This window comes from Phaenicophaeus curvirostris, chromosome Z (genome assembly GCF_032191515.1).
Source record: "Phaenicophaeus curvirostris isolate KB17595 chromosome Z, BPBGC_Pcur_1.0, whole genome shotgun sequence".
In the NCBI taxonomy this organism is placed as follows: domain Eukaryota; kingdom Metazoa; phylum Chordata; class Aves; order Cuculiformes; family Cuculidae; genus Phaenicophaeus; species Phaenicophaeus curvirostris.
The window spans coordinates 74,404,642-74,428,451 of record NC_091431.1 but is presented as its reverse complement, the minus strand read 5'-3'; the positions used below and the strand labels follow the sequence as shown (position 1 = coordinate 74,428,451).

The window sequence follows — 23,810 nt, the reverse complement described above, 5'->3', positions numbered from 1 at the left end:
ACAGGGGAAAGGGTCTCAGGTGAGGAGGGAGTTGGGCTCAGAACTGGATCCAGGAAGGCACAGATCTGGGATCAGGGACAAACAGACAGACGAGGTCCTCACTGGGCATCGTCCATCGAAGAAGAGAGAGGGACCCTTGTGATCTCTCAGTCTCATCCCCAGTATGAGGTGTATGGGATGGAATCCCCTGTTGGTCAGTTTGGGGTCACCTCTCCTGGGTGACCTTTCTCGCCCCTTTCCCTTTCGGCTCCTCCAGCTCCAGGATGGCCTTGGTGTCCGTAGGGCTGAGCACGAGCACTGGCCTTTCTGCATCCCAGTGCCTGTGTGGTCGCTGCTGGAGAGGAGCCCTGTCTGACACACAGGCATTAACGCTCAGAAAATGAAGCTCCTCAGATGAGACTGAGCTGAAGTCACAAACTGATTCTGCTTTAGCTCAAACCACAACAATGACCTAATATATCAATACATGTTTATTGTGTGTATATATAAATACATACACCTTGTAGGTATACAAATAACTGTAGAGGTAAAAATTAAAATATGCATACATTTTATAAGAATAATTTAATAATAAGAGAATATGTTATAAAACTGTAAAACATACGTAATTTTATTAAAATAAGTGTAGATATATAAAATCTAGATAATTCAACAAATACTGTTAGAAAGAATTTTTTTGGCTGTTGTAATCTTAATTTTGGCTTCAGGTTTATCCATATGACTCACTGCCAGCTTGTGACTTGAGTGTCAATAGTTTAAATATATGGAATTCTTTCTCGGTAATTGGCATTCTCAGAATATCTGCCAACAAATGGACCAACTTTCTATGTATTTATTGATTATATTGGTATATTTATGTAATTGTATCTATACACACATCTGCATAAATGTATCTCCAATGAATATATGATCTGTTCCAATGGGTATATAATCCATTCTTACTCTGTTCAATGAGTCCAGCATCTCTTAAGTGATTGGAATGTTAGCTCAGGATTTCTCATGGCAGCTGCAGCTGTTTTTCCTTCACCTGACTCATGGAATTAATGAATCGTTAAGGTTAGAAAAGACCTCTGAGATCATCCAGTCCAACCATCAATACAACACCACCGTGCCTACTAAACCATGTCCCAAAGTGCCACTCTACATGAATTTTTAAACCCCTCCAGGGTTGGTGACTCCATCATTTCCCTGGTCAGCTTCTGCCAGTGTTTCACTGCTCCTTCAGGGAGGAAATGTTTCCCAATATCCAGTCTAAACCTGCCCTGGTGCATCTTGAGGCCATTGCCTCTCATCGTATCACTTGTTACATGAGAGAAGAGACCAACACCCACCTCACCACAACCTCCTTTCAGGGGGCTGTGGAGAGCAATGAGGTCTCCCCTCAGCCTCCTCTTCTCCAGGCTAAACACCACCAGTTTCCTCAGCTGCTCCCCATAGCCCCTGGCCTCCAGCCCCTTCCCCAGCTCTGTTCCCTTCTCTGGACGTGCTCCAGCCCCTCAATGTCCTTCTTATAGAGCAGGGCCCAAACTGAACCTGGGATTCAATTTATAACAGCCCAATGTTATATTTATTTCCAAAAGCATTAATTGGCATGCTCATTGATACTTGTTGATGTTTGCTCATTGGTCCAGATTCTACAATTGCTTATAAAGCTAAGGATTGGTTACAGAAATGGCATTTCACTCCACGACTCCATGGGGAACTGCAATTATGAGAGCCGTTTTGCTAAAGCAAGTGAAATCTTTTGCTAAGGTACCTTATAGCAGCCTTCTGATGCTTAAATGGGGTCTGCAGGAAACCTAGGGAGGGGCATACGATCAGGAGTACGGGGATCAGTACGTATGATCAGGGAGTATGGGGATGGGATGAGGGGGAACGATTTTAAAGCTAAAAGAGGGGAGATTGAGATGAGGTCTTAGGAAGAAAGGTTTTGCTGTGAATGTGGTGAGGCCGTGGCTCAGGTTGCCCAGAGCAGTGGTGACTGGCGCATCCCTGGAGGGGTTCAAGGCCAGGTTGGATGGAGCTTGGAGCCCCTGATCCAGTGGGAGGTGTTGGAAGGGGGGTTGAAAGTGGATGGGCTTTGAGGGCCATTCCAACCCAAACCATTCCATGATTCCATGATTCTATGATTCTTGTGGTGCTGGCATCTCAGAGGAGATGATAAATGGATATTGTCCAGTGCCTTAACAAGACCAGACAGCACATGTTCAGACCAAGGGCATCAAGAGGTAAATGCCCTTATTAAGTAGAAAAATCTTATTTTTATAGATATGGGAAGCAGGGGAAATAACATGCTTACAGCTTGACTAAAATTATACAGTGAGTTGACATTACAACTTGGAATAGAATTCCAGTGTCCTGATCTTTATCCTCATGATTTAACTGCTAGGCCTTGCTTCAAGTTTAATAAAACATGTTGTTTGCGTGTGATAATTTGTGTAAGATTTCCACTTAACTACCACCATTTCAGATTATTTTATAGGATGTGTATACAGCATTTACGTGTCGCTGTCTGGCCTTGCTAATCATAATTCTGTGTTCAGAGTTTAGGATATAGGCAATCAAAACCTATTTTTCCCTTCTAAGTAAGCTTGTTGTCAGTATTCCTGAAGGATATGGAACAAGCCCATGTAGTGTTCCAGGCTCGGGGAAGAGTGGCTGGAAAGCTGTGAGGTGGAAAAGGACCTGTGGGTACTGATTGACAGCGCTGAACATGAGGCTGGAGCTTGCAAGACAATGTAGGAACCAAAGAGGTTGGTAGCATTGGTGATTTTGCATAAAGTTCGCTGAGTAATGATTGTATGAATAGGGAGTGAGTGTCAGGGGTAGCAGAAATGTTTTCTCGGAAAATATTACAGTATTTCAATTATCTACTGAAAATCAAGTAGCCTGAAAAAGAATTGCTTTGCAGGAGAGACAGATGCTGTTGCTGGAGGTCTGCAGAGCTTGTGTACAGCTTAGGGCTTGCCTGGTTAGGATAGGGGTTGCCAAACATCGTCCGTAGAAGAGACTGCTATGTGAAAATCTGCAGGACTTCTCAAAAGTGAGTGTGGTAGCCCTGGAAGCAGTGGTGCTGTCTGGCCTTGAGGGCAGTCCTGCAGCTCAGATTGCTTTCTTTAACACTTAGGTTGGTCTTGTACAGAATAAGAATTGCATTGTAGGTTATATAAAGGGGTATATGAAGTTTTTTGTTCCATATAAGACATGGTCAGTGGGAAGACATTATATCGGCCCTCCAGTACCCTGAACAGGCTGCAGGAAATCTGAGGAGGGACTTTTTACAAAGGCTTGTAGTGATAGGATGAGGGGGAATGGCTTTAAGTTGGGAGGGGGAGGATTTAGACTGGACATTGGGAAGAAATTCTTAACGCTGAGAGTGGGGAGGCCCTGGCCCAGGTTGCCCAGCGCAGTGGTGGCTGCTCCATCCCTGGAGGGGTCCAAGGCCAGGCTGGATGGGGCTTGGAGTCCCTGATCTAGTGGGAGGTGTCCCTGCCCATGGCAGGAGATTGAAACTGGATAGCTTTGAGGTCCCTTCCAACCCAAACCATTCTGTAATTGTATGATTCTGTGATTTTCTTCTTCAAGCATGGGCATGGACACGTTATAGGTGACAGCAGAGAAGACAGTCACCAATAGTTCTTGACATTTCCTAATGGTGGTTCAAGAGACCAAATGCTTTATTCTTCATGACTTGGTACCACAGCAAACTCCTTAGAAAGAGTAAGAGCCTAAGGGAATCCCTTGTCCTGCAGTAAAACATTTTTGGATACTGGGGAAGAAACTTTTTGGAACTGGGCACGTGTGCAGCAAACAAAATAAAGGTCCTTTAAAAGTGTAACTCATCGTATTGGGAGAAATGCAGTTCCATAAGGTAGATTAATAACAACTGGAAAATCGGTATCTGGAACCAAAACTTATGTGTGATTTTAGTCCTTAATAGTGAAGTGGATGATTTCTAGCACATGGTTCCCTTCAATTTCAGTGTTAACTATTAATTTTTTTTTTAAAAAAACATGTCTTTGTAAAAAAAGTGTGTATATAAAGGCGGAGTCTTGTATTTTTTTAGTCAGCAATCTTGATACGCCAAAACCTTTCCCCAAACCATCCCCTCTATGCTGGCCGTCTACCCAAAAGACAAAAAATACTTAATAGGCATGAGGTGCATAATCATAGAATCATAGAATAACCAGGTTGGAAGAGACCCACTGGATCATTGAGTCCAACCATTCCTATCAAACACTAAACAAAGAGGATTTCAGATATGATATCGTGTATTCCAGCTCCCTTTTTTTTGTTTGAATCCAACTGTGGTGTCTGGTGACAAAAACTTTTTACTCTCTGATGCCACTGGAGTTCATTTCATTTCAGAGACCAAAGGCAAAGGGCAGCTGATAGATAAAAGATCTCACCAACATTGTCAGTAATTTATGTCCTGCTCTGAAGAGTTAGAAGGGAGACTGGATTCTTTCTTCTGAGGTGGCATTTTCTGCTGGTCAACATAATGAAGGCTTAGCCTGGTTTGCCTGTGGTGCACTTGTTGTAGGGATGGGACTTCATTCTTCAGGACTGTTTTTCTCTGTCATTTTTCATTGAATGTACTGTTTTAACCCTGTTGATATGGCTGGAGCTGGTACTGATGCTTATAGATCACAGAATCACAGAATGATTTGGGTTGGAAAGGACCTTACAGCCCATCCAGTCCCACCTCCTGCCACGGGCAGGGACACCTCCCACTGGATCAGGGGCTCCAAGCCCCATCCAACCTGGCCTTGAACCCCTCCAGGGATGGGCAGACACAGCTTCTCTGGGCAACCTGGGCCAGGGCCTCCCCACCCTCAGCGTGAAGAATTTCTTCCTAATGTCTAATCTAAGTCTTCCCCCTTCTAATTTAAAGCCGTTACCCCTCTCCCTATCACTCCAGGCCTTTGTAAAAAGTCCCTCCATGGCCTTTCTTGTAGGCTCCCTTTCAGCACTGGAAGCTGCTCTAAGGTCTCCACAGAGCTTTCTCTTCTCCAGGCTGAACAACCACAACCCTCTCAGCCTGCCCTCAGAGCAGAGGGGCTCCAGCTCTCGGATCATCTCTGTGGCCTCCTCTGGACCTATTCCAACAGTTCCATCTGCTTCTTCTATTGGGGATTCCAGAACTGGACACAGGACTCCAGGTGCAGTCTTAGGAGAGTGAAGCAGAGGGGCAGAATCCCCTCCTTCGCCCTGCTGGCCACGCTGCTTTGGACGCAGCCCAGGATACAGATAAGACTATGTAGCACTTTCTGTAGTGAAATCCAGTTTTCAATTACTCATAATTTTCTTTCAAAGTTCAGTTGTTTGTGATGAAACTTTTCACGCTGAGTATCTTCCTTACACTGATTTTTTTTATATTTTTGTGGCACTGCTTTAATTGGAAACAGTTCTTCTGTTTCTGAGAATGAGGTTAGGGAAAAATGTTATTTAACCAGTGCTGAATTCTTACATCTGTTTTATTGAGGAGTTGTAGAGCCTTCATGCCTTGGAACGGGCTCTTGAGATTTTAGGCTTAGGGGAGTGAAACCGTGGACAAGGATGTGCCATTTGCAATCCCTCTTAAAGTTTACTGTATCTGGCAAAGTTACAAGGTCCTGAAACTCGCTTTTTGCATACCTTGAGCAGAAACTTATTGAAAACCTGGCAGTGGAATTGTCTGAACATTGACTTTTCATGAAGTATGTTCACTATGGTGTCATCACTGAATTGCAGAATGGTTTAGGGTTGGAAGGGACCTTAAAGCCCATCCAGTTGCTACCCCCTGCCATGGGCAGGGACACCTTCCAGTGGGTCAGGGTACTCATGCTGGTGAGATGTGGGATATGGCCCCTCTCATCAAGTCTGTGAGCTGAATCCAGGATAGTGGGAGGACTTTCCCTGTGGTTGCTTCATCCAGTTGCTGGTAAACCAGTTTTCAAGCAGGAGAGTTTATATTTGGGGACTTTTCTTGTCCTTGATGTGGCAGGTAATGTAGAGGAGGACATTGTCTCACTGCATTACAAAAAGTTATGGCTTCGAGCAAACATAGGGACAGGCTGGGGTGGATTAAAAACCAAGATGCCTGTTGCTTCTGTGTATTGGTAAGAGATGTTCAGGGCCAGGTTGGATGGGGCTTGGAGCAACCTGATCCAGTGGGAGGTGTCCCTGCCCATGGCAGGAGATTGGAACTAAATGGGCTTTGAGGTCCCTTCTAACCTAAACCATTCTGTGATTCAGACAGTGAATTCACCCCTTACCTCATCCTGCTCCATCACAATTCCTTAGTTCTTGCCTGGTCAAACATGTATAGAGAGATGCTGAGTTTTGCTGTAGCTGACCCTTGTCATTTCCTGAACACTGGACTTGAACATAAGCCTGGATTTGATCCCTTGAGTGGTGGCAAAAATGAGTCTTGAAGTCCTCCTGGGAACAAGATGTCTTGTCATGATATGCCATGGAAACTAAGCTGCATACGTTCCACAAGTAAGGGAACAGAAAGATGAAAACTATCTTGTGTTTTAGACAAGTGAATCCAGAAAAAAAAAACCAAACCAAACTTCTCTGTTGCCTCTCTGCATTTTATTTTTTATAACCTTAGGCAGAGGGAATTTTTCCTGGGAGCTGTTGTCCCATGTTCCTCATGTTCTCATCTCTCACTTAGCAAACAGGTTCATTTTGAACTGGGTGCCTGCAGTCACAAGTCACCAGGAACAGCGTGTAAAACTTGCTAAGTGATACAAAACACTAACTGCTCTGGAAAACTCAGTTGTTGGATTCCTCAGTCTGTCTGGCAACGTTACAGGTCATGTCTACTAATGGCAGCCTGAATTTCTTCTTCCCGTTCTATGTAGGGATGAAGTTCTTCTGAGGGTGACGCTTCAAAAGTAGTAGTTAAAAAGTCTCATACCCTAATAGCACTATTTAAAAATAATGCTGGAACCTAAGAAATAAAGATTGGCGGTAAAAAGGAAAATCATAGAATCACAGCATGGTTTGGGTTGGAAGGGACCTTTAAAGGTCATCCATTTCAACTCACCTGCAATGAGCAAATCTGAACACTCTCCCCTGTGATGGGATTATCTGCATAAACAAGAAAAGGGAACTGAGGGCCGGTGTAGAGAGCCATGATGCTTGCAGGTCCCTAAAATGGTAAACACCTGTGTTGCTTGTGTATCCTGTGGTTCAGGATTGGAATAGATTGGCATTGCAGGAGAAGAGTGAGAAAGTGTTACGGGCTTTTACTAACGCTGTAACTGAACACTGCATTTTTTCAAGTGAGGTCTTAATGTTGTGTTTGATGTGCAGCAGGACCTGTTTGCATGGAATTCAAGCGAACTGTCCATAGAAGACCTTATAGTTGGAGAAAAAATGTGCTTAATGTGTGTGTTACAAGTGTGTACTTATAAATGCTGAGTACTTAATTATTCTGCTTTATTTACGTGTTTATGGTTGATATTTTTTGTATTTTATTTAAATTAATGTTATGGTTATATAAAAAAATTATATGTATGTATGAAAACCCTTACATTTTTCTGTCTACATTAAAAAAAATCAATATTTGCCCTTTTTGGTATAGAAAGGAGTTCATGCTGGTGGCCCCATTCTCTTAAGTGGGCTTTAAAAGGTTTCTCATCTGCAAGGGAGGTTGATCAAGGTGTGCATAGAGATGCGACAGCAAGCACTTGCAATTCTCTGAGTGCACAGTAAGCCAAAAATTGTTTGAGGACAAGGTTATGGGGATAAATGCAGAGAGTGTTCATTGTTGTAGTAGGAGCTATTTAAAAACTTCTGGCTGCAACTGTCCAATAAACAGCAGCCAGGCTTCCAGTGGTGTCTGGCAGTCAGCAGGATCCTGTTGTTCTTATGGTTAGTACTTTCTGTTCTACCAAGATCCAAGGGCAAGCTCCTACACCTGGGTCGGGGCAATCCACGGTTTCAATACAGGACGGGGCATGATGTGATGGAGAACAGCTCTGAGAAGGACTTGGGGTGCCAGGGGATGAGAAGCTCGACATGAGCCGGCAACGTGAGCTCACAGCCCAGAAACCACCCGTGTCCTGGGCTGCATCCAAAGCAGCGTGGCCAGCAGGGCGAGGGAGGGGATTCTGCCCCTCTGCTGTGCTCTGGTGAGACCCCACCTGGAGCCCTGTGTCCAGTGCTGGAATCCCTAATGTAAGAAGGACATGGAACTGTTGGAATGGTTCCAGAGGAGGCCATGGAGATGATCTGAGGGCTGGAGACCCTCTGCTCTGAGGCCAGGCTGAGAGAATTGTGGTTGTCCAGCCTGGAGAAGAGAAGGGTCAAAGATAGCTTAGTGTACTTTCCAGTGTTGAACCAGTACTGAAAGAGGCTCCAGAAAGGCTGGGGAGGGACTTTTTACAAGGGCATGAAGTGATAGGACTAGGGGCAAAGGCTTTAAAGTGGAAGGACAAAGATTTATGTCAGACATTAGGAAGAAATTCTTCACAATGAGTTTGGTGAGGCCCTGGTCAGGTTACCCAGAGAAGTGGTAGCCCTGTCCCTGGGGGTGTTCAAGGCCAAGTTGGATGGGGCTTTGACCGACCCGATCACGTGAATATGATTTAGTAGTGGACAGATACAATTGGACTCAATGATCTCAAAGATCTTTTCCAATCTAGGGATTCTATGATTCTGATCCAGTGGGAGGTGTCCCTGCCTGTGGCAGCGGGTTGGAACTGGGTGATCTTTAAGGTCCCTTCCAGGCCAAACCATTCCATGATCATTACATGAAGATCTGAAACCTCTTCTGCAGTGCATAGACAGATGGTAGTTTCTCCTGGAATTGTCTGTATGAGGTGTATGGGGAACACTCAGCCCTTGAAAGACTTCTCACTTTTCATTCTCTGGAGTACTATTACATTCAGAATACTGCCATTTCCAAACTTACAACATTTATTGTTTCTAGTGTGCTGTTTCTCTGTCCCCAGCTCACATGGCTGCATAGGCATTATTGTCCAGGCCACTGTGGGTGCCATCGTTGTGCATTTGTACCATGAAAAATCCCATCTTATTCTGACTCCTTTCTTTCTTAAAATATTGAAGCATTTTAAAGCTATCCCAATATAATAAATTCACCTTGATGGATTGCACTATACAGTGTCATGAGGAGTAGCTGAGGGGCCTGGGGCTGTTTAGCCTGGAGAAGAGCAGGCTGAGGGGAGACCTCATTGCTGTTTACAGCTCCCAGAAAGGAGATTGTGGCGAGGTGGGTGTTGGTCTTTACTCCTAAGTGACAAGCAGTAGGACAAGAGGAAATGGCCTCAAGTTGTGTCAGGGCTGGTTCAGATACGACATCGGGAAAATTTTCTTCACCAAAAGGGTTCTCAGAGGTGACAGAGGCTGCCCAGGGAAGTGGTGGAGTCCCCATCCCTGGAGGGTTTCAATAACCTTGTAGAGATGCCACTTTGGGACATGGTTTCACAGGCACAGTGGTGTTAGGCTGATGGTTGGACTGGATGATCTTCGAAGTCTTTTCCAACCTTAAAAATTCTTTGAGTCTATGAAAATAAGAGGTTATGGAAATATTTATGTGTGAAGACCATAAGGACAGTTGAGCATTGGAGCAGTCACCCAGGGAGGTTGTGCCCTATCAATTCCTGGTAGCTTCCATAACTCAGCTGGATGAAGCTCTGATCAGTCTAGTGTAAGCCCACAGCTGCCCCTGCTTGGAGCAGGAGATCAAACTGAAGACCTGTGATCTTATTCTCTGAAAAATGAATTCTTCCTTTTTACTCAGCTTGTAAAACTTCTCTGTCTTTTCCCTCCTCCTCATATAGGTTCTTTGATCCACTTTGTTTCTGGTAGTGTTTTTGTTCAGTGACTCAATCATTTTGTTGTCAAAATCAGTGCCACAAAAGTTCCTCTCACTTTGCCAGGATAGTTTTTGAATACGGTTTCATCTTTGGTTCTGTCTCAGATTTTGTCTGATTGTGTTGACAAAAGGTATTACTGAAAATGCTGCTGTCAGTGGGATTATTCGCATGCACTGTCCTCCCTCCCACTATGACCACAACAACAATAAGTACCAGGACAGTGCCCTGGGCAAAAGCCAGAGGACTTCTCTATTAAAAAGAAACCAAAAAAATCCCCTAGACAAAAACCCCCAGACAACCCAAAACCACCAGCACCACCCACCATGAAAAAAAAAAAGCAAACAAAAACCCAAACCAAAAAAGCCCAGAAAACTCAATACCCAACAGCTCCTTTATATTATCTCACTGTGTGAGTTTGTTGTTGGCTTGGTTTACTGTTCCAAGGCTGACAGCTGATTGAGTCAGACAGTTTTAGTAAACTGAATCCAACACTGAGTGAATTTGCAGTTTTTCCCACATTTCTCATACATTTTCTCTCTCTCTTTCTCTCTTTTTCCTCTCTTTCTCTCACTCCCCCTCTTCTAGGTTGCACTTTGTTTCTCAGGTTTCAAATATTCATAATACTGAGATGTTGTGTTTTTACATAATGCCATAAAACCTTTATTATTATTTTTTTGTATATTGTGGTAATATTTGGAGCTTCAGTTGTACTGGACAGTCTTTAAATGCACTGCAGGAATATCATTCCATCTCAGAAATCCTATCACTTTTGTCTAGAGGATTTGAAACAGATTTTTCCAGCAAGGGGCCAGGAGTGGAGCTGATAAAACTATGTGAAGATTCCTTTCCTTGTCTAACATGTTTCTCTTCTATAACGTGGTGGGTTTTTTTATTTTTTTTTTATATAACGAATTTGATTTATTTCTAGCTTTGTTGGGCAGCTTTATAGCCCCATGAGTCAGGAACATGGTATATACTTACGTACTTTGCTTTACTTAATTCTTCAAGGTTTCTGCTATGAGATCTGCCTACCACTCAGATCCATGTTATACACATTAAAAATGTCTTCAGAAGTTTCCAAAGCTTCAGCATCCTTCATTGTCTGCATGCAAGTAAGAGAAATAGGATCATGGAATGGTTTGGGATGGAAAGGACCTCAAAGCCCATCCAGTTCCCACCCCTGCCGTGGGCAGGGACACCTCCCACTGGATCAGGGGCTCCAAGCCCCATCCAACCTGGCCTTGAACCCCGCTAGGGATGGGGCAGCCACCCCTGCTCTGGGCAGCCTGGGCCAGGGTCTCCCCACCCACAGCATGAAGAATTTCCTCCTAATATCTAACCAAAACGTTCCTCCTTCCAGTTTAAAGCCATTAAATAGACCTTATCTAGGTATTGTGTTACTTCACTGAGAAGGGTGTTGGCTTGGTTTAGAAATGTTTCTATAGATTTTCACATGAAATATTTTTTTTCCCAGTGTCATATGCATTCCTGATACAGCACTGGTGTCAAAAGCTTTGATGGGAATGCAAGTCTCCAGCTGAGTTTCACCCAGTTTGGAGAAGGCAGTCTTCTCCTTATTTTGAGGTTCAAACCAAAATTAAACAGGTAGGCAATGTAATGGTGTAGATGGGGCTCCTGACTTGAAAAAAGACTGTATCATCTTAGATGTCACAGTACAGAACCCCTGAGATCTAGAGCTAGAATAGTGCTAGAGGATAAATAATGTAAAATTAAATATACGCTATTTTTGCAGTGAAATGAGGAGTATGCTTGTTTGTTACATTAAATCCATGCAGTTCAGTATTTGTAGTCTTTTTCAGCGCAGTGATGTTAGAGAGATCAGGCAGGGTTGGAGCTGGCTTTAATTGCAGGACGCCAAGTGGGAAGGACTTTCAAAGAATGGAAAGAAAACCTCTGCATATACCTTGGCTAGGCAACAGAGGAGACATGGCTGTGCCTTTTATTTAGAGGATGTAGGCACTGAACTGGGGAAGAAGCATCTTATGGTGTTACATACAGGCAGGTGAGGGAACTTGGGTTGTTTAGCCTGGAGAGAAGAAGGCTGAGGGGTGACTTTATCAATGTCTACAATTGCCTGAATGGACATGTTGGTCTCTTCTCCCAAGTGATAGGTGATAGAACAAGAGGGAATGGCCTCAAGCTGCATCAGGAGAAGTTTAGATTGGACATTAGGAAAAACTTCTTCACTGAAAGGGTTCTCAGGGCTGGCAGAGGCTGCCCAGGGAGGTGGTGGAGTCCCCATCCCTGGAGGGGCTTAAAAGACGGGCAGACGAGGTGCTCAAGGATGGTTCAGTAGTGGACAGGGACGGTTGGAATTGTTGATCTCAAAGGTTTTTTCCAACCGAATGATTCTATGATTCAATTGTTCTGTGATAGGACCGCTTAGAGGAATAAGTAGATGAAGTTGAACAAAGTAATACTTAGGCTGACTGTTAGGGAAAAACATCTCAACATTGAGGTTCATTAAATTACTGAACACTTCCCAAAGGATGTGGTTCGAGCTCCATTACAAGTCCCTTAAAATTAGGCTGGATAAAATAACCAAATGCGCTGGAGGGAATGCCGTTGCATTGGTAGGGGATGAGCACACAGTTACCTAATAGGTCTTTGCATTTCACTTACTTCCATGATTCATTTCCTGAAAAACCGCTTCCAGAATGTGCGAGTGACATCACGGCCCCGGCCTCCTCAGACACATTTGTGCTTCTCGGTGCTGTGGCTTTTGGAGAGTTTATTTGGAGATTTGCTGGACTCTCTTTTTTTTCCAGTGGCTCCAACAGCTCAGCCATCCCCCACAGCTTTCCTGTGCTGCTGCAGCATTGCTGGGAGCAGTGGAAATGGGCAAAAATCAGATGCCTGGGGTGCATTTTAAAAACACAGATAAACACACAAACTGAGCTATTGCTGTAGAGATCGTGATCAGTAGTGGGGCAGGCGGCAGAATTTGTGTTGCAGAGCTTGGCTTTGCAGAAATGACTACCTTCTGCTTTTCTTGGCAGGCAGGATGAAATACTTGTCCCTGTTAGATTAGTGTTATTAGGTGTGAAAAGCCTCACACAAATAAGTCATACTCAATCATACATTTCAGTGAGCCAGTCTTAATAGTTCTGTTGTGCTCAGGAGAAAACAACTTGTTTATATAACGTGTCTTTTACAACTTTTTTGTTTTAAACATTTTTAAAAGTCATCTAAAACATGGTCTTAATCTTTCTGTAGTGTTGCACCCGCTTTACTGTAGTATTTGGGAGTTAAATGCTGAAAGTAAAGTATAATAATAATAAAGCACATGCAATAACAGTCCACTATGTAAATTGTTGAGACATATGTGACTTCGACCTTGTTCAGCACTGTGCATCAGGGACCGAGTGGTAGCCTGAAAGGATTTGGCTCTGAGGAGAAGGGCTTGGGTGTGCTGGTTGATGAGAAGCTCAATAGGAGCCAGCAATGTGCACTCACAGCCCTGAAACCAACTATGTCCTGGGCTGCATCCAAAGCAGCGTGGCCAGCAGGGCGAGGGAGGGGATTCTGCCCCTCTGCTCCTCTCTTGTGAGACCTCATCTGGAGTCCTGTGTCCAGTTCTGGAATCCTCAGCACAGGAAGGACGTCTGCATGCAAGTAACTTAAATAGAACCATAGAATCATGGAATAGTTTGGGTTTCAATGAACCTTAAAGCTCATCCAGTTCCAACTCACCTGCCATGGACAGGGACACCTCCCACTGGACCAGGTTGCTGCAAGCCTCATCCAACCTGGCCTTGAACACCTCCAGGGATGGGGCAGCCACCTTCACCCGTGTCTCACCACCCTCATTGTGAAGAATTTCTTCCTAATGTCTGATATAAATCTTTGTCCTTCCAATTTAAAGCCTTTCCCCTTGTCCTATCACTCTGTACCTTTGTATGAAGTCGCTCACTAGGTTTCCTGGAGCCTCTGCAGTACTAGAAGCTGCTCTAAGATCCCCTTGGAGTCTTCTCTTCTCCAGGCTGGACAACCCCAACTCTCTCAGCCTGGCCTCAGAGCAGAGGTGCTCCAGCCCTTGGATCACCTTCATGGTCTCCTGGGGACGCACCCCAACATTTCCATCTCCTTCTTATGTTGGTGAGGATTCCAGAACTGGACACAGGATCCCACGTGGGGTCTCACCAGACCAGAGCAAAGGGGTAGAATCCCCTCCCTCGCCCTGCTGGCCACGCTGCTGTGGATGCAGCCCAGGACACGGTTGGTTTCTGGGCTGCGAGCACACGTTGCCAGCTTATATCAAGCTTCTCATCCCCCACCACCTGAAATCCTTCTCCTCAGAGCCGCTTTCCATCACATTTTCCGCCAGCCTGTACTGAAATCAGGGATTGCCCCGACCCAGGTGTAGGAGCTTGCCCTTTGCCTCATTGAACCTCATGAAGGTCACAAAGCCCCCCCACCTCCGGCCTGTATAGGTCCCTCTTGCATGTCATCCTGTCCTTCTAGTGTGACACTCTTCTGTAGTCTTTTAAGCAAGTATAGCTGGTGCTCCTCATAATTAGCAGTGTAAGTTGCTCAATCAACAGCCTGAGGAGGTAAGGACATGGTTATAATATATATAATGGCTTTGACTTGAGACATTAAGTGGGCTATATCTTCATACAGCAGTTGCCTTGCTGGATCAGCCTCTCCCATTTATGATTCCATGGACGGCTTTTTCCTCTCCCATTCATTATCACATAACATTCCCATGGCAACTTGAGAAATTGCTTACATGGAAGAGTAATCGTAGGAAAGTATTTATGTATTTTTAGCTTTCTTCTAACACAATGTAGCAGCTGGAAACAAGGATGGGAGCCAGCACGACATGAACTGCCAGCTCTCTGTGGGCCACCAGAAAGTGTTCATCAGACCACAACGTGAGAACCATGGAACTGACTTCAGAAATGTGACATGTTTAATAAGCACTAAATAAAAAAGCCCCAACCCTCAAGTTCCCAAAGCTGCTGCTTGACTGTCAAAAGAATGAAATAGTAACTGTAATGTTTTTGAATGATGTGGTGTTCACTGCTTTTGGTGGAGGAAGTACGTGATGGTATCAATTAGATGCAAAGAAAATCACTTTTGCTTTAGTTCTTCATAATCTTCATTTGCTGCTGCATTAGATGTTGTTGTGGCATTGAACAGTCTTCTGTAGTCTGGAGGTTTCATAAATAGGAAATTAGGATGCAGAGGTGGGCATTACTTTGAACCAAGCTGGTCACAAGCAGTGTTCTCCAGGGCTCAGTGTTGGGGTTCAGTCTTGTTTAATATCTTTATCAATGATCTGGATGAGAGGATCAAGTGCTCCCTTAGTCAGTTTGCAGATGACACCAGGCTCTGCAGGAGTGTTGATTTACTGTAGGGCAGGAATGCTCTGCAGAGGGATCTGGACAGGCTGGATCCATGGTCTGTGACCAGCGGCATGAAGTTCAGCAAGTCCAAGTGCCTGGTGCACCACTTGGGCCACAACAGCTCCGTGCAGCTCCAGGCTTGGGGAAGAGCAGCTGGAAAGCTGCCTGGAGGAGAAGGACCTGGGGGTGCTGCTTTAGAGGCTGAACATGAGCCAGCAATGGCCCAGGTGGCCAAGAAGGCCAATGGCATCTTGGCTTGGATCAGAAATGGTGTGGTCAACAGAAGTAGGGAAGGGATCATCCCCCTGTACTCGGTACTGGTGAGGCTGCATTTTGAATCCTGGCTTCTGTTTTGCACTCCCCACTCCAAGAAAGACATTGAGGGGCTGGAGCGCATCTGGAGAAGGGAACAGGGCTCGAAAGGGACTGGAGCCCAGAGTTTCTGGGAGCAGCTGAGGACCCTGGAGTTGTTTACCCTGCAGATGAGGAGGCCGTGGGGAGACTTCAATACTCTCTGCAGCTCCCTGAAAGGAGGTTGTGGTGAGGTGGGTGCCGGTCTCTTCTCCCAAGTAACAGGGGATAGGATGAGAGGAAATGTCCTCAGGTTGTGCCAGGGGAGGTTTAGATTGGATATTAGGAAAAACATCTTCCTTGAAAGAGTGGTGGAGCACCTGCAGAGGCTGCCTAGGGCAGTAGTGGAGTCACCATCCCTGGAAGGGTTCAAAAACCTTGTAGAACTGGCACTTGGGATATAGCTTAGTAAACGTAGTGGTGTTGAGCTGACAGTCAGACTGGATGATCTGAGAGGTCTTTTCCAACCTTAATGACTCTATGATTCTACGAGATTACTGAAACATAGGTTACTTCCTTTCTGTTGAATATCGTATTTAGCACCTTTTATCACCTTCTCCAGTCTTGTCTAGATGCATTCTTCCCATTTTTTTTCATGAAAGTGGCAGGATTGTCATTTTGGAACTGCTAAAATGACAGGAATAGATCAAGAAGATCTTCTGAACATCTTCATGTCTACCAAAACCCTTATTTCTTCCTTTTGAGTCTCAACAGCAGCCCCCTGTCTGCACTTCAGCCTGGTGCACCCTGCAAAATACCTTCAAAGGCAATTGTGCTCATTGGCAGGATGATAATGAAGTATGGTAGGACTCAGGTTGTGCATGGGGGGGAATGAGGAAAGGATCCACTCTGTTATCAAGCTCCAGTTATGAGAGAAATGGCCACAGTCAAAAAGGCTATGCCAGCATTAATTGGAATTTAATATTTAAACTTAATGGAGGATAGACTGTTCAAAGGACAACTTGATGAAGTTCAATTATTAATGTGGCTGAATTTTGCAACTGTTATTAAATAAACATTTTTTGAAAGTCCTCCTTTTTCCAGGAAGACGCTTTGAAACAAGTAGCAGCTCTTTCCAGGAGAGAGCTTGGAGAGTTAACCTACAAAGCATTTATGTTGATTGTTGGGAAGTGAGAAAGGCGATTTAGTCAATGAATTACAGGTAGTCTAGCGAATATCTCAGGAAAGCTTACATTAATGATCAGAAACAATATTTTCCCTAGAAATGTCTCTTGAGTATATTGCAATTATGGCTCACAATTTATTGATATACTAACCAGCAGGGCAAGGCAGAAGATTGTGCCTTCTTGTAGGTATCTCTCTGCTCTTGTGAGCACTCATCTGGAGTACAGCGTTCAGTTCTGGAGTCCTCAGCACAAGAAGGACTTGGACCTGTTAGAGTAAGTCCGAAGGAGGCCACAGAGATGATCCGTGGGCTGGAGCACCTCCTGTACGAGGACAGGCTGAGAGCTGGCATTGTTCAGCCTGGAGAAGAAAAGGCTCTGGGGAGACCTTAGAGCACCTTCCAGTCCTGAAAGGGGCTCCAGGAAAGCTAATGAGGGGCTCTTGGTTGGGGATTGTAGGGATAGGATAAGAGTGAATGGTTTGAAGCTGAAAGAAGGGAGATTGAGATGAGATCTTAGGAAGAAATGTTTTGCTGTGAGGGTGGGGAGGCCCTGGCCCAGGTTGCCCAGAGCAGGGGTGGCTGCCCCATGCCTGGAGGGGTTCAAGGCCAGGCTGGATGAGGTTTGGAGCCCCTGATCCAGTGGGAGGTGTCCCTGCCCATGGCAGGGCGGGGGCCTGTATGGGCTTTGAGGTCCCTTCCAGCCCAAACCATTCTGGGATTCTATGATTCTGTTATTGAGAACCTGTAAGCACAATTAGGAGCAATGACTACTTATCTCTGTCCTCCCAAGCTCTGTATCTTTTTAGCACTTTGATTTGCCGTTAATGATCAGAAACAATATTTTGCCTAGAAATGTCTCTTAACTTGAGCATGTTGCAAGCACCAACCAATACTTAGCACCTAATTTGACATTGCATTTTGGAACTGAAAGGAATATTGTGAACCCATTATCATGGGATTCCTTTTCTGGAGGAACACACTTGCCAACAAGAGACCGAACTTCAGGAGGTTGCTTGGGTCATACATCAGTGTGCAGATTTCTCTTGGACATAGTTACCTCATTCTCCCTGGTGGAAGACTCAACTTATTCACCAGTATTTTTGGCCATATCCCTCTTTTCCTAACTGTTGAGGAAAGGTGTAGTAATGGAAGATGCCGGCCATGGAAGGGTGGGGTGATGGAAACCTAAAATGCTGCTTTGGCTGAGAACTACACTAAACTTTGAGAGGAAATGGGTCAGATTTAACTAGTGACGATAAATATGTGATCATTTCTGGGTTCTAAAATACAACTGCTTTGCATGTACTTATCTGGATAACTCATGTGACTCTAAAAACCAACGTCTTGGTCAGCATTTTTATTGAGCTTTTTTTCTGATTTAAGGACGGTGGATAAAAAACACGGCGATAAAGGATTATTAATGTAACATGAAATTTTTGCTAAGGAGGCTGTAATTATAGTGCTTTTTTATTATAAGAGCTCCTTGAAGCTGCTTAACATGAACGGCTTTCGTTTCCTTGCCCTTGACACGGCACTAATTGCCTTGCGGTTGTGCTGATGAAGGGAGCATTGGTTTATTACAAAACCTGACTCTGTAATTATATTTGGAGAAAAGTACTCCATGGCAGGCTTGAAATTTTGTAGGGCTAAGAGTACTTCAAATTCTTTTAATTAGTTATACTGTACTTAAGTTTTGCATACAAATGACTTATGGGGTTTTGTCCACATACCTTGAATCTCACAAACCAGGAGAATTAAAGCTGAACTTTCTAAATGTTTCTGTCTTCTTTAAGAAAGTTGTAATTGATTTTTAATTTAGGACTTTAAAAAAAGGGAAATAAGATTTGGGTTCTTTTTAAATTGAGATTATTTCCTACTATTATGCTGTATAATTCAAGACTTTGACCTATTAAATGAAGAATTTGATTAAATGCGCAGTCTCTGCTGTAAAGTTTCAAGGTACGCTCAAAATAATTAAGTGTTTGTCAGGTATTTGGGGTTGAATACCACAGAATCATAGAATGCTTTGGGTTGGACGGGACCTTTACAGGTCACCCAGTCCAACATCCCTTCAGGAGCAGGAACATCTTCAACAGGATCAGGTTGCTCAGAGCTCCATCCAGCCTGACCTGGGATATTTCCAGGGATGGGGCAGCCACCACCTCTCTGGGCAACCTGGGCCAGTGTTTCACCACCCTCAGCGTAAAGAATTTTTCTCTTATATCCAGTCTAAATCTTCCCTTGCTTAGTTTAAAACACTCACTCCTTGTTCTGGCCCAATAGGTCTTGCTAAAAAGTAAGTAAAATTGTAATCAAGTGTGATGGGGAGAGGCTGCTTCTTATCACGGGGGAATGCGTCAGGACTCCAGGTGGGATACAGGTAGAGGACCAGTAACTCTAGAGTTGTCTGGCATCACCATAGACATTGGAAGGGACAAGTTTCAATCTTTCCCCTGACTTTTTCCCCAGTGATGCTGAGTCTGCAGCATCTCTGCTTCAGTGTTGGGGCTTTGAATCTTTTCCACCCAGTTTAATACGTGTGGTGGCAAGGAAATGGAGGTTTATGGACTTGCTGGAGGTGGCTGAGAGGAGTCCCCTAGTACTTCCCTGCTGCTCCTTCTCCCTTCCCGTCTCTTCAATCAGTATTTTGGTACGTAGCCAATCAGGTTGATTCACCAGCACTGCTGTAATTAGGAACAGGAATTTCGAATGTAGTAGTTTAGTATTTAAGTTAGTTATTTTAAATGCTGTATTGGAGTAATTTTTTTTTAATGCTGTAAGGATTAAATATGAAAAACAACCTGGATTTCAGGCTCAAACATCAAAGCTCAAACACAATGATAATGAGAGTATTAATGAGCGGCCTTCAGGTGCTTTATACTGGCTTTATGCTTTATGCCTTATTACTGTAACTGTAAGTGCACCATACATGCACACATCTAGATAATGAGGAGGGCATGCTAATGTGTTTTCTTAGAATCATAGAATCATGGGATGGTTTGGATTGGAAGGGACCTCAAAGCCCATCCAGTCCCACCTCCTGCCATGGGCAGGGACACCTCCCGCTGGATCAGGGGCTCCAAGCCCCATCCAACCTGGCCTTGAACCCCTCCAGGGATGGGGCAGCCATTGCTCTGGGCAACCTGGGCCAGGGCCCAGTTGTGGAGTTTTTCTTCATCATGTTTAGTCTAAATCTTCCACCTTCCAATTTAAAGCCATTCCCCCTACCATTAAGCCAGTTCTTGCTGCAGTTCATGAGCAAAGTTTGAGAGCTGGTGTGGAATGACTAGCTATTTACATTTCTGTACCTAATCAGGTTTTGCAGGTCTAAAATGAATGAAGTTGTAGTGCTTTTGTTACATCTGTGTTTCCAACACAGTTGCAAGACAACAAAAATGTGCTTGCTTACCCAAGTCTGGTTTTTTTGATAGTATCAGTAGTGGTTTGTCGCTTTACTTTTTAACAAGGTTTTTGACTTCCAGTTATTGCAAGAAATCTGTATTTCCATACCTTTACATCTTATTTACAATATCTTAAAAAGGAATTTCACAGCAGTATAAGTACTTCGAAGCAGAGTGCTTTTTCAACTTGTTTTGTCTAATGTAGGGATGCAAAAATATAGTTTAATAATACCATCATTTAAATTTAAATTGCTGTTGATACTGGTTTTTTTTTTTCTAAGAAGTTTATTGTTTGCTATTATGTTACCTACCCACAAAAATGAGCAATGGGTCTCTTCCAACCTGGTGATTCTATGATTCCATGACTCTAAATCAAAAGGTTCTAGTTCAAGCAGCAGTATTTTTTGGTGCTCTGTTTTGCCTAAATATGCTGAGTTTATTCAAATTAGAGTATGTGAGGATGATGCTGCACCTCAAATCCTGGGTTCATTTTACCAACCCTCACTGTAAGAAAGACTTTGAGGCCCTGGAGCATGGCCAGGGAAGGAAATGGAGTTGTTGAAGGGGCTGGAGAACGAGGATTATGAGGAGTGGCTGAGGGAACTGGGGTTGTTTAGCCTGGGGAAGGGGAGGCTGAGTGGAGACTTTATCACTGTCTACAACTGCCTGGAAGGAGGTTGTAGAGAGGTGGATATTGGTCTCTTTGCCCAAGTGACAGGGGACAGGAGAGAGGGAATGGCCTTAAGTTGCACCACGGCAGATTCAGATTGGACATCAGGAAAAACTTCTTCACTGGAAGGGTTCTCAGGCCCTGACAGAGGCTGCCCAGGGAGGTGGTTGAGTCCCCATCCCTGGCGGGGTTTTGAAGATGGGCAGATGAGGGATGTGATTTAGTAGTGGTTGGAGTTGATGATCTCAAAGGTCTTTTCCTACTTAGGAATTCTGTGATTCTATGATGGACTAAGTTGGTTTTATTAAAAAGGCAACATAGAAGCTCCTTTTACTCTCAATATGTTGGCATTATCATGGAATCATAGAATCACAGAGTCATCAAGGTTTGAAAAGACCTCAAAAATCATCCAGTCCAACCATCAGCTCAACCCCACCGTGCCTACTAAGTGAAGTCCCAAAGCACCACGGCCACACACTTCTTGAATACCTATGGAAGAAGACTCCACCACTGCCCTGGGCAGCCTCTGCCAGTGCTTGACCACAATCAGGATTGCTACATGAGTCCTTCAGCTGGTGTCTGCTCTGATTTTAAGGTTCACCCCTTACACATATGGTTTGTTTTCTCTCCTAATTTCCCTTTCCTATATTCCTATGACCTATTTTTCTTGAATTTCCAGTAATCCGTTAATTCCTCCCTCTCCGCACCCGCTGCTGCGCTGCTCTTGAAGTTTTCATCTTGAGAAACCAAGTAGCCAAACAGATGCTATCTTTTTCTGTAAATGAGGTTTGTTTGTTAGAATGTGAACAGCCGTAATACTTTACCTTTTTTCTCTCTCTAGCTGGCCTGTGGACAGTCTTCACGCTGGGTGGGGTGGGGAGTAAACCCACGCCGCAGCTGGAGCAGTGCTCACCGCTTGCTAACCAGAGTCTGCTGCTTCTGCTGGTCTTGGCTAATCTGACCGATGCTCCAGATACACCAAATCCCTACAGGCAAGCTATTATGTCCTTCAAGAACACACAAGGTTTGTATCTGTTTTTTCTTCTGAGTGTGAACTGATGAAAATGAAGTGTTATGTTGCTGCCACTGCTTAGAGGTTGTCTTTCCACTGTTTGTTTTCCCTCCAGCCAGCCTGTGGAAAAGCAGTAGTAGTATGTTGTCCTCTGGGAGTTTTGAGGGGGGAACTTAACAGAAGGGTAGAGGGAGAAGGATTCTCTTTCCTTCAGACTTAATAAATTATCAGAAAGCTTCATCATTTCATAAAATACAAATAGAACTGACCTGTAAGTCAGTCTGTATTCCAAGAGTCTGCAAGATTCCTCTAGAACTTTATTGCTCTTGAGGAAATAGTGTTTGGCTGGAGTTGTATTCCTCAGAGCTAAGAGAAGCAATTGAATTTTTAACTGGATTGATTCACTGACTGTATTGCAAATGGGAGGAGGAACAGGTTAAGGTAAACACTTTCATAGAATCATAGAGTGATTTGAGTTGGAAGAGGCCTTAGAGATCATCTAATTCCACCCCTTGCCATGGGCAGGGACACCTCCCACTGGATCAGGTTGCTCAAGGCCCCATCCAGCCTGGCCTTGAACACTTCCATGAGACTTGTATATACAAAAGTTTTGGAGTTGTTTCAGTGCTTCCCCGTTTTTTGAGAAGGCTGGTTTCAGTCTGCATGTTAGGTGCGATGCTGTGCTGAGTCGGTGTCCAGCTGCAGAGGGTCTTGCTTGGGATGCAGTGATGCATTAATATAGCCTGGACTAGCCAGACAGCTGGGCTTGGAGTCAGTGTGTTTGTTTTCATACATACTTTATCCATACACTTAGTTCTCTTCAAGTTTGAGTCACAGAGCTTTACTTGTGGTTGGCTCTGTGCAGGTTGACAGCGCACACAGAACCACTCAGCACAGCTCAGCTGCTGCATGATAACCTGTGAGGCACTTCGGTACCTCTAAGTCATTCAGTTTATCTGAGGGGAGATTTTCTATTCCATTACTCATTAAGGGGTTTTTTTGAGCTATAATTTCAGTCAGCTTTACCTAGAAATATTTTAGAGATTGTTAGGATTTCGATTGGCATTGTAGAATCATTGAATGACACAAGGGTTTGGGTTGGAAGGGACCTCAAAGCCCATCCAGTCCCACCCCTGCCAGGGGCAGGGACACCTCCCACTGGATCAGGGGCTCCAAGCCCCATCCAACCTGGCCTGGAACCCCTCCAGGGATGGAGCAGCCACCACTGCTCTGGGCAACCTGGGCCAGGGCCTCCCCACGCTCACAGCAAAATATTTCTTCCTAAGATCTTATCTCCATCTCCCCTCTTTCAGCTTAAAACTGTCCCCCACCATCCTAACCCTAAGAACCCCTCCCCAGCTTTCTTGTTGCCCCGTTTAGTCCATGCTGAAGCAGGATTGTTTTTAACGACTCGGTCCCTGATCGCAGTCAGTATTTGAAGGGGCTTAGGGACAGAAATGGCAGCTCAGAAAAACCAGGCTGTGGTCTCTCCACTGCCTTTAGGTACATCATTTTGTGAAGAGGCAGCGTTTCCATCGCCAGCAGGCTTCCTCTCTCCTCTGTGCATGCGGCAGTGCTTCCCGACTCCTGCAGAAAGAAGGGTTTGCTCCAGTGCCTCCTGCTGAGTTCAGCTGAATGGCTGGAGCCGTCGCCCTCACCCAGGCCAAGAGAAGCAGCAACTCGCCGGCACGTCGTCTCTGCCGGGCCCCCAGAAATCCAGGGGGAGCCAGGGCTCCTGTGGGGCTGCTCCAGATTTTCCAGGCACTTTTTCCCTCCAAAGAGGGTGGAGACGTTGTTCAAAATAAGTGACAACTACAACATATTCTGAACCTGAAAGCTGCTATATTTAGAAACTTTGCTCAGAATACAGGCTGAAAAGGAAAGGGGGAAGTAAGACGCCCACATCTCGGTGAGTGTAGGGAGCGTTTGTTTGGTCAGCCTCTACCAGTATAGAGGTTTCTCCAGAAGAGTCGAAGAGGTTGGTAGGAAACCACGGGAGTTGTCATTTAAGAGCCAGATTTGCATTGGCTTATAGTTCCTGTTCA

General features: G+C 44.6%; 1 protein-coding gene across 2 annotated transcripts in view; it reads left to right on the top strand.

The window, feature by feature from the left end:
• DYM (dymeclin) overlaps nt 1–23,810 on the top strand; it is a 235,364-nt gene that overhangs the window by 66,973 nt on the left and 144,581 nt on the right. For both annotated transcript variants that reach the window (XM_069880980.1, XM_069880979.1), the window contains exon 8: nt 21,595–21,777. In XM_069880980.1, coding sequence (XP_069737081.1) covers nt 21,595–21,777 — 183 coding nt within the window. The remainder of the gene's footprint in view (nt 1–21,594; nt 21,778–23,810) is intronic.